At 45.3% G+C, this 8,672-nt stretch overlaps 2 protein-coding genes across 2 annotated transcripts; both read right to left on the reverse strand.

The window, feature by feature from the left end:
• Positions 1 to 2,584: 2,584 nt before the first annotated feature.
• LOC137825267 (uncharacterized) lies at positions 2,585 to 3,190 on the reverse strand. The gene has a single exon (XM_068630940.2). It carries the CDS (start codon positions 3,188 to 3,190, stop codon positions 2,585 to 2,587), a length of 606 nt encoding a protein of 201 aa, XP_068487041.2.
• A 2,562-nt stretch (positions 3,191 to 5,752) lies between these two features.
• On the reverse strand, positions 5,753 to 8,375 carry LOC137827081 (putative beta-D-xylosidase 7). Its single transcript, XM_090294294.1, has 3 exons — positions 8,025 to 8,375; positions 6,640 to 7,408; positions 5,753 to 6,521 (listed from the first exon to the last, which is right to left on the reverse strand). Exons 2-3 carry the CDS (start codon positions 6,896 to 6,898, stop codon positions 5,932 to 5,934), a joined length of 849 nt encoding a protein of 282 aa, XP_090150420.1. The 5' UTR covers positions 6,899 to 7,408; positions 8,025 to 8,375; the 3' UTR covers positions 5,753 to 5,931.
• Between the last annotated feature and the right edge of the window lie 297 nt (positions 8,376 to 8,672).

Below are 8,672 nucleotides of genomic sequence, written 5' to 3' on the forward strand. Positions count from 1 at the left end.
GGTTGGCCAGTAATAACCTGCACGAATGGCCTTTGACGAGAGAGATCGGCCACCGATATGACTACCGCATATCCCTTCGTGTAGTTCTGCCATGATACGCGTGCATTGCTCACCGTCCACACATACCAGTATGGGATGGGTGAATCCGTGCCTGAATAATTTCCCATCAATCAGGGTGTACTTGCTCGAATTTTTCTTGATTTTCTGAGCTTTTGCGGGATCTAACGGGAGTATCTCATCGGCCAAGTAGTGCTAGTAGGCCGTCATCCACGTTTCTCTTTATTCAACCTGGTGAATTTGTAGCACTACCTCCCCAGCGACCGGGTACCTGCTTATTCTGGGTGTACATACCAGTATGGGATGGGTGAATCCGTGCCTGAATAATTTCCCATCAATCAGGGTGTACTTGCTCGAATTTTTCTTGATTTTTTGAGCTTTTGCGGGATCTAACGGGAGTATCTCATCGGCCAAGTAGTGCTAGTAGGCCGTCATCCACGTTTCTCTTTATTCAACCTGGTGAATTTGTAGCACTACCTCCCCAGCGACCGGGTACCTGCTTATTCTGGGTGTTTTCATCGTCTCCTGTGTTAACGATTGATGACTCCTCCTCGTCTCTTCCGACGTGCTGATGTACTAGACTGCCATATTGTTTGTGGTAGCTCGAGGTGTCTTCAGTGTCTCCTGAATCACCGTCCTCTACCCCCTCCCCTTGCCCGAACTGGCGAGTTTCACAAGCAAGTCAGCTCGGGAATTTTGTTCCCTGGGTACATGGACTAACTCAAACACTTCAAACGACTCCTTCAAGACCTGGACATATTCTAGGTATGCGGCCATCTGAGGGTCTTTAGCTTGGTATTCCCCCGTGACCTGGCCTGTAACTAACAAGGAATCACTCTTTGCTAACAACCCTTTTGCTCCCATCTCTTTAGCCAGCAGCATTCCCGCGATCAGGGCCGCATACTCCGCCTGGTTGTTGCTGGCTTTGAAAGCGAACCGTAGGGCCTGCTCGATCAACAACCCATCTGGACCCTCCAAAATAACACCTATTTCACTACCTTGTTGGTTTGAGGAGCCGTCTACGGAGAGTTCCCACTTGAAATTCGACCCTTCTTGGTGTGTGGCTGCCGAGGAGAGTTCTACTACGAAGTCGGCATAGATCTGGCCCTTGATGGGGCCCCTAGGTTTGTAGTGTATGTCAAATTCAGATAGCTCCACCGCCCAACGCGCCATCCTTCCCGCCACATCTGGTTTTTGCAAAGCCTTGCGAATTGGAAGGTCCGTCATTACTATCATGGTGAAGCTCTAGAAATAGTGGCGGAGTCTTCTTGCTGAGAATACCACTGCCACAGCCGCCATTTCTAAGGCCTGGTATCTCACCTTCGGCCCCTGCAATACCTTGATGATGAAGTAGATTGGCCTCTGTATCTGGTCTTGCTCCTGTAATACGACCGAGCTGATTGCTCTCTCTGTAACTGCGAAGTATAAACGAGTGGGATACCCAACTCTGGCTTGCACAACACCGGAGGGCTGGCCAGGTACTCCTTCAATTTGACAAATGTCTCCTCACACTCACGGGTCCAGACGAACCTGTTGTTCCTCTCCAGGCACTGGAAATAAGGGTGACCCTTGTCTCCTCCTACCGATACGAACCTGGACAGAGCAGACATGCCCCTGTCAACTTTTGCACCTTTTTCACTGAGATTAGGCTTCTCATAGCTATTATGGCAGCACATTTCTTAGAGTTCGCCTCGATTCCTCGTTCGGTGAGCAGGAAACCCAAAAACTTCCCTGCCTCTACTCCAAACACGCATTTCTCCGGGTTCAACTTTAGCCGATACTTTGTTATCGTAGTGAATAGCTCTTCCAGGTTAGTTACGTGTTGTTCCCTCTGCTGGGAGGTGACCACCATGTCATTTACGTACGTTTGGACATTCCGCCCCAATATGGGTGCTTGTACCCTGTCCATTACTCGTTGGTAGGTGGCCCCTGCATTTTTTAGCCCAAAGGGCATTGCCTTATAGCAATAACAAGACGACTCCGTCATGAACGCAGTCTTGCATTCATCCCTAGGGTGCATCATGATCTGGTTGTAGCCAGAGAAGGCATCCAGGAAGCTGAGTAACCTGCACCCCGAGGCACTGTCCACCAAGGCATCGATGTTGGGCAGCGGGTAAGAATCCTTTGGGCAGGCTTTGTTGAGATTCGTGAAATCCACACACATCCTCCACTTCCCATTTGCTTTCTTTACTAGAACCACGTTGGCTAGCCATTCGGGGTACTGGATTTCCCTTATGTGGTCAACCTTCAACATCTTCTCCGTTTCTTCCAGTATGACCTGACGCTTTTCTCCGTTGAACTTTCGTCTTCTTTGGCGGACAGGCCGGACGCTAAGGTCCATAGTGAGGTGATGACACAGGAAATCAGGGTCAATACCAGGCATGTCGGTGGCGGACCATGCGAAGGCGTCGAGGTGTCGTGCTAAGACCCCGACGACTTGATTCTGTGACTCCTTATTCAAAGACTGCCCCAGTTTGAACATCTTTCCTTCGATCTCCTTTCCCACCACACCTTCAGCAGCCTCAAGCTAGTTTTCACAGATGATCTCTTCACAGGTTACTTCGTCTTCCCTTGGTGGTCTGGTCATGACAGAGAACACCCCTCTCTTTGTCTTGAGGTTGTTCTCGTAACACTTCTTAGCCTCCCTTTGGTCAAACTTGATGGTGATCATTGCTCCCTCGAGGGAAGGAAATTTCATCTTCATGTGCCTCGTGGAGGGAACTGCTCCCAGCCTGTTCAGGGTTGGTCTTCCCAACAGTATGTTGTAAGCCGATGGTGCGTTGACGACGAGGTACCTGATGCTAGGAGTGCATGAAGACGTGTCGTCTGTGAACGTTGTCCTTAATTCGATATGCCCACGAACTTCCACTTCGTCCCCTGCAAAACAATACAAACACTCGGTGTAGGGCTTTAATTGGTCCGTAGACAACTGCAAACGGTTGAAGGTTGTCAGGAACATAACATCGGTCGAACTCCCTTCATCTACAAGGACACGACGCACCTTCCTCCCGGCTGTGACTAGAGAAACTACCACCAGATCATTATCGTGAGGTATGACATCCCGGAGATCAGCGTTCGTGAAGGTGAGGTCGACATCGGGAATCAGATCTGCCTTCAGTACTTTTGCTGCCATCACCTCTCGTGCATACTTTTTCCGCTAGGAGACGGTGCATCCTCCTCCTAAGAATCCTCCCGAGATAGTGTTTACCTCTCCGTGGATAGGCACCTCGTGCCCCTGATCCACACCCGCAGCCACCAACGTCTAATCGTCTGGTGTTTCTTGAAGGTAGTCCTTCAAAAAACCGCTCTTTACTAATTCGTCTAGTTGATGTGCCGAGGCTAGGAAATTTCATATGTAGTGGTCATTTGCTTGGTGAAATTCGCACCAAGCGTTCTTGTTGGGCCCCATCTTCCTATCGGTCTCTAGTGGTACCTTCAGTCTTGCCGCTATGTTTGGGATAACGATCAGCTCCTTGAGTTCCACTCAACTTATGTTTCGGGAGAGGATCCCTTCGCGTGTGTGTCCCCGCCTGGGCCCGCTCATAGGGTTTTTCCTCCCCTTTCTTCTCCGCGTTCGTTTCTTGGACCCTTATAGGGTGAGGTCGGGCGGCTGCTCGAGGTCGGATAGGGCCGACGAGACCTTGCTTCTACATTACTCGATCATCTGCGACAATGTGTGCTAACGCTCGGCGTCTAATCTCCGTGAATGTCTTCAGGTAAACCCTTAGCAATGATTCACTGAAAGGCCCGGTAGCATTCCCTTGACAAAGGCATGTACTATCATGGCCTCATCAGTGGGCTTCAATCTAATCACTTGAATCCTGAACTTGTTCAGGTAGTCCTTCATGGATTCCCCCTAGTACTGCTTGACATCAAAAACATCGTAAGAAAGCCGGGTGGGGGCCTTGTTTACAAGGTATTGTTCCCTGAACAGTGTGGCATACTGGTCGAAGCTAGTGATGTGTCTGTTGGGAAGGCTGATGAACCATTCTAGTGTCGCGCCTGACAGTGTGCTCATCAACATCTTGCAGTAGGCGGCGTCGGATCCTCCGGTGAGCATCATCTGGGTGTGGAATGCCGTGAGATGGTCCTTTGAGTCCTCTACTCCTGTGAAAGAGACTTTCGGACCTAGGGACATTGTAGGCAAAGTTGCATTCATGCTCGCTCGCGAGAATGGCATGGGACGTGCCCTAAGTGGTACTGGTGGTGCGTGTTCGTCCGTTGCGCGCTCTCCTACCTGTTGTAGGTCCCTTCGCAGTTCCTCGTTGGCTCTGCACAATTCTACATTGTCCGTTCGGGAAGCCGCTACTTCTACTTGGAGAGCGCGCATCGTATCCAGGATTTGTTGCTTGGTTACGTTGTCCGCCCTGGAGGGTACCCTTCCCGCGGATCCAGCAGCTGTTTGTCTCGTACTCCTCATATTGTTGGTAAAGACTCTTAGCGTAAGTGTGAGTGGGACCTTGTTTTAACGGGCCCCATGGTGGGCGCCAAATGTTTCTGTCGGTTGACTTGCCCCATCGGTTGACCCTAGCAGTCGGCGCCGCCCTTCAATTTCGCTTGAGAAGCGTGCCTTCTTGATTAAGAAACCTCTCACCTGCAAAGACAAAGGGGCGCCCTAGCGGCTGTTTGCACTCCGACGCTCAAGTCAGTATTAGGGCAAAGAAACACCAAGTGTATAGAATAGCTTCAGTCTTAGAAACTGTGTACCTTACTAGAGTTCTTGGCACCCTTTATATAGGCTGGAACTGGGGTTTACCTTTGCGTTATTGCCCTTGACTAGGGTTCCTTGGAAACGTCCTTGCGTCGCTATTCGTAGAATCTAAGCGTATCTGGCACATGGACTTCCCTTAACCGGAGTGCAACGACTGACAGAGTGGCCGCTTGGGTACCAACTTGTGCACCTAATCTCTAACGCCATCTGCTTCGTGGGTGCCCTAAGTATTCACGTGTCGTGCATGCAGCTTTCCCTGGAAACCCTAACCCTAATGGGCCTTAACGCCTCCTAGGATTATCCACACGTGTTGCGCCTCCATGCGTCATACACATCACGTGCATGGATCCCTCGTGACTTAGGCTTCCCACATATCTCATGTCTTTAACTGTTAACTTATCGTGACTCTAAGGCCCACCTTACGTGGCCCCGTACATCGTTCAGCTGACCGATGTGCGATCTTCTCCCTCTACCGGCGAGGTCCGATATCGATCTCCAACATCGGGCTTAGAGTAGTAATATCAAAGACTAACCAAACCCGTGATCGGTGCGTTTGGGGCCCACCTCACGTGGCTCCCTTCCATTACCAAGCATCGATGCGCGATGTCTGAGGTCAGCCTCTGAGTCGATGACCGAGGACTGGTCGGGATAGGTTTTAGTATTTTTTTTAATTTTTATAGTTTTCAAATGAATTCTACTATTTTTTTATTTAACATTTTTCTTATTACTTGAATAAGTAATGCTTATACAACGTGATGGTTCAGCCACATTTTATTGATGGCTTCTGGTGGCGCTTGGTGCTTTTATCAACAAGTGTTGATTAGCTTTCTTCCCTTGCTTTTGATACTTACCAATGACTTTTAGCTAATGCGAATATTAAAATTCCTAGTAGTGACAACTAAAGTGGATAAAGTTCTTTTATTTATTTTATTTAGGTTTGATACTAAAATAAGAAACTTTTATAAGTATACAACGATGCTAAATAACAAGAAGCGAAATTATTGATTCATGGAAGAAAACTTTTCGACACTTTTTTGAAGTCTCCCAAATGTTGATCACCACGTGTACAATCTGTGAACGAACACTACTAGGATGTAACATCTTTGCAGATTGGTTATTTATGGCTTTAAGGCGTTACTTGGTTTAATACTGCAATGGTTGCATCAAACTGTCACTTTTAATGGGTACTCTTGGTCCCCCACAAGCAACAAATAAGACCCTTCTTCAATCACCAATATACCAGCTTCGTTTGCCATGCTAAGATGCTCACACGGGCTTAGCTCAAAACCCACTTGAGCAGTTTCCCCTGCATTTAAGTTCACACTTTGAAACCCCACCAATTGTTTCACCGGATTCCCTTTTCCCACTTGTTCCTTCTTCAAAAACAACAACACTGGATGCTTCCCTGCCATGTTACCATGATTTGTGACTCCCAAAGTGATTGACAATGACATGGATTGGCATGTTTGTTCTCCCAACACTGAAAACAGTTTGTAACGGATGGTTTCAGAATTTTCAGTCATCAAATGGGTGGAGGGTTGGTTGATGTGGAGGGTGCTGTGTGAGAGAGAAAGGAGATTATAGGAATATTTTGTGTAGCTTAGGCCATAGCCAAATTCATAGACCTTTGGACCAGTGTAAAATCTGTAGGTTCTCCCCGGGTAGCCTGAGGCTGGATCAGCTCTCATCCTCATATCAGTCATTGGTATTCTGATGAAATCCTTGGGGTACCAAGTCATTGGCAGTTTACCACCTGCATTGCAGTGATGAAAATAAATCACCCCATGATGTAGTATGTGTTATATACCTTGTGGGTCTAATGTGTTGTGTGTTCATCATATATTGACAAATAAAGTGTAGTAGAAATTTACCTGGGTTATGGTCACCAAAGATAACTTGTGCCAGGGCCACTCCTCCAACTTCTCCTGGGTACCCAGCCCACAAGATTCCTCCAACTTTGTTATCAAACTTGGCTGAAGTGATATCCACTGGCCCTCCACACAACAGCACCAAAACAACTGGCCTCTTTGAAGCCTTGGCCACACTCTTGATCAACTCTTCTTGCTTCCCTGGCAAACCTAGGAATTCTCTGTCATGTGACTCCCTCTCTTGACTTTGATCCAACCCCATAACAAGCACCACATAATCCACCTTTTTTGCAACCTCCCACTGCCTCTTCTATCCGTGCAGAGACACATTATGGGCCATCATCACATCCAGGGTGGTAAGTGGTGTCCTTAGAATAGCCTTCAAAGCCTTGCAAAAGAGTCACCAATTTGCAAGGACGACCATAATAGCTTCCTAGGGAAACTAGAGACGAGGCATTGGCATTTGGGCCAATCACAGAAACACTGAGGCTTGTTTTTGGAAGTGGGAGAAGTGAATCAGTGTTCTTTAGAAGGACTATGCCATCTCTTGCTGCTTCAAGAGCAAGTTGGAGGTGTTCTTTGGAACACACTTCGTTGGAACCAATGGTGCCATAGGGAAGCTTCGTGGGTTCCCATCAAATAGGCCTAGCCTCATTCTTATGGAGAATAGGTTCTGAAGAGCACGGTCGATCTGAGATATTGACAATTTTTTTCTGGGACACAGCTGATTTTGCATGCTGAGTTATGTAATCACAACACTCTACATCCATCCCTGCAAATCGATGTTGATTTCTCTATAAGCCAATTATCACAATCCATCAAAATTACTTATGTTATCTACAATGGTGCTTCTCCAACACCAATCCGACAAATTTCAAATTATATTATACAATGATATCACCATGGAATTTTCTAAAAATTATAAAACACACTAGACATAGCTGGCCTTATTTGTATTAGTATAAACTTTTAAAAATAGAAGTAAATAAGTACAGGATACAATTAGAATTATATGTAATATCTAACATAAATAGATATACATATCTAACACAAATATAATATGATAAAGGTACTATTTGGTCTGAATTTTACTTTCTTAACATTTAACCTTATATTTATATTAATAAATTATAATATCATGATTATTTTAAAAGACTAAACAAGGTGTCGGTGCATGTGATAATTGTCCCTGTATAAAAGTGCTAGAAATATTGGTTTGGAAAACAAGCGTCAAAGACAAGTGGGAAAATCATCATGCATTGTCAATATTAACACAATTACATAATTACCTCGTTGTGATTGCATTTAGATGTATGGATAAAAATGAAAAAAAAATGTATGGATAAAGAATAGACGAAGGAGAGTGCACTAATAATATATATAAATACCTGCCCTAAAGACATCGGCTATAGCATCTTCTGCTGTTTTAGCATAATGGAAAAAGCAGTTTCAACAGGGAAGAAAACAAGTTTGTACTCTTACATTGACCCGTGATAGGTGATATATAATTGTGGAGCATTGCTTTAAAAATGGCCAAGCTAAGAACATACCCATCAAACTTCCATTGTTGTCTTGCGGTTTTGGTTAAGAGATTAAAATCTGCACAATTTGGAACCCCGTTGACACGGTTGTAGGCACACATTATGCCACTGGCTCGACCTTGCTGAATGCAACTCTTGAATGGAGGTTGGTACGTGTCTGCCAAATCTTGCACTGAGACCTGAATCACAAAGAGTTGGAAGAAGAGTAATGATATATGGACAACTTATTCCACTATACAACTCTTTATTTATGATATAAAAAAAAGGTATTTTTGTCATTTCATACAAAAGTTGAAATTTTAGATAAAAAAATAGAGTTATATACATTGTATATTTTTCTTAGAAAAAAATTAAGAGAAATGCAAAAAGGAAAAAAAGAATTAGGTAGAATAGAAAGAGAAGTGGAATCATATTATGAGAAGGTTCTGACCAATCATGTTTGTATCTTTCTTTTTCCATAATTAATATCAAAATGTAAATTTTTAAATTATATAT

The sequence above is a fragment of the Phaseolus vulgaris genome, chromosome 8 (assembly GCF_051622355.1).
Source record: "Phaseolus vulgaris cultivar YP4 chromosome 8, ASM5162235v1, whole genome shotgun sequence".
In the NCBI taxonomy this organism is placed as follows: Eukaryota; Viridiplantae; Streptophyta; class Magnoliopsida; order Fabales; family Fabaceae; genus Phaseolus; species Phaseolus vulgaris.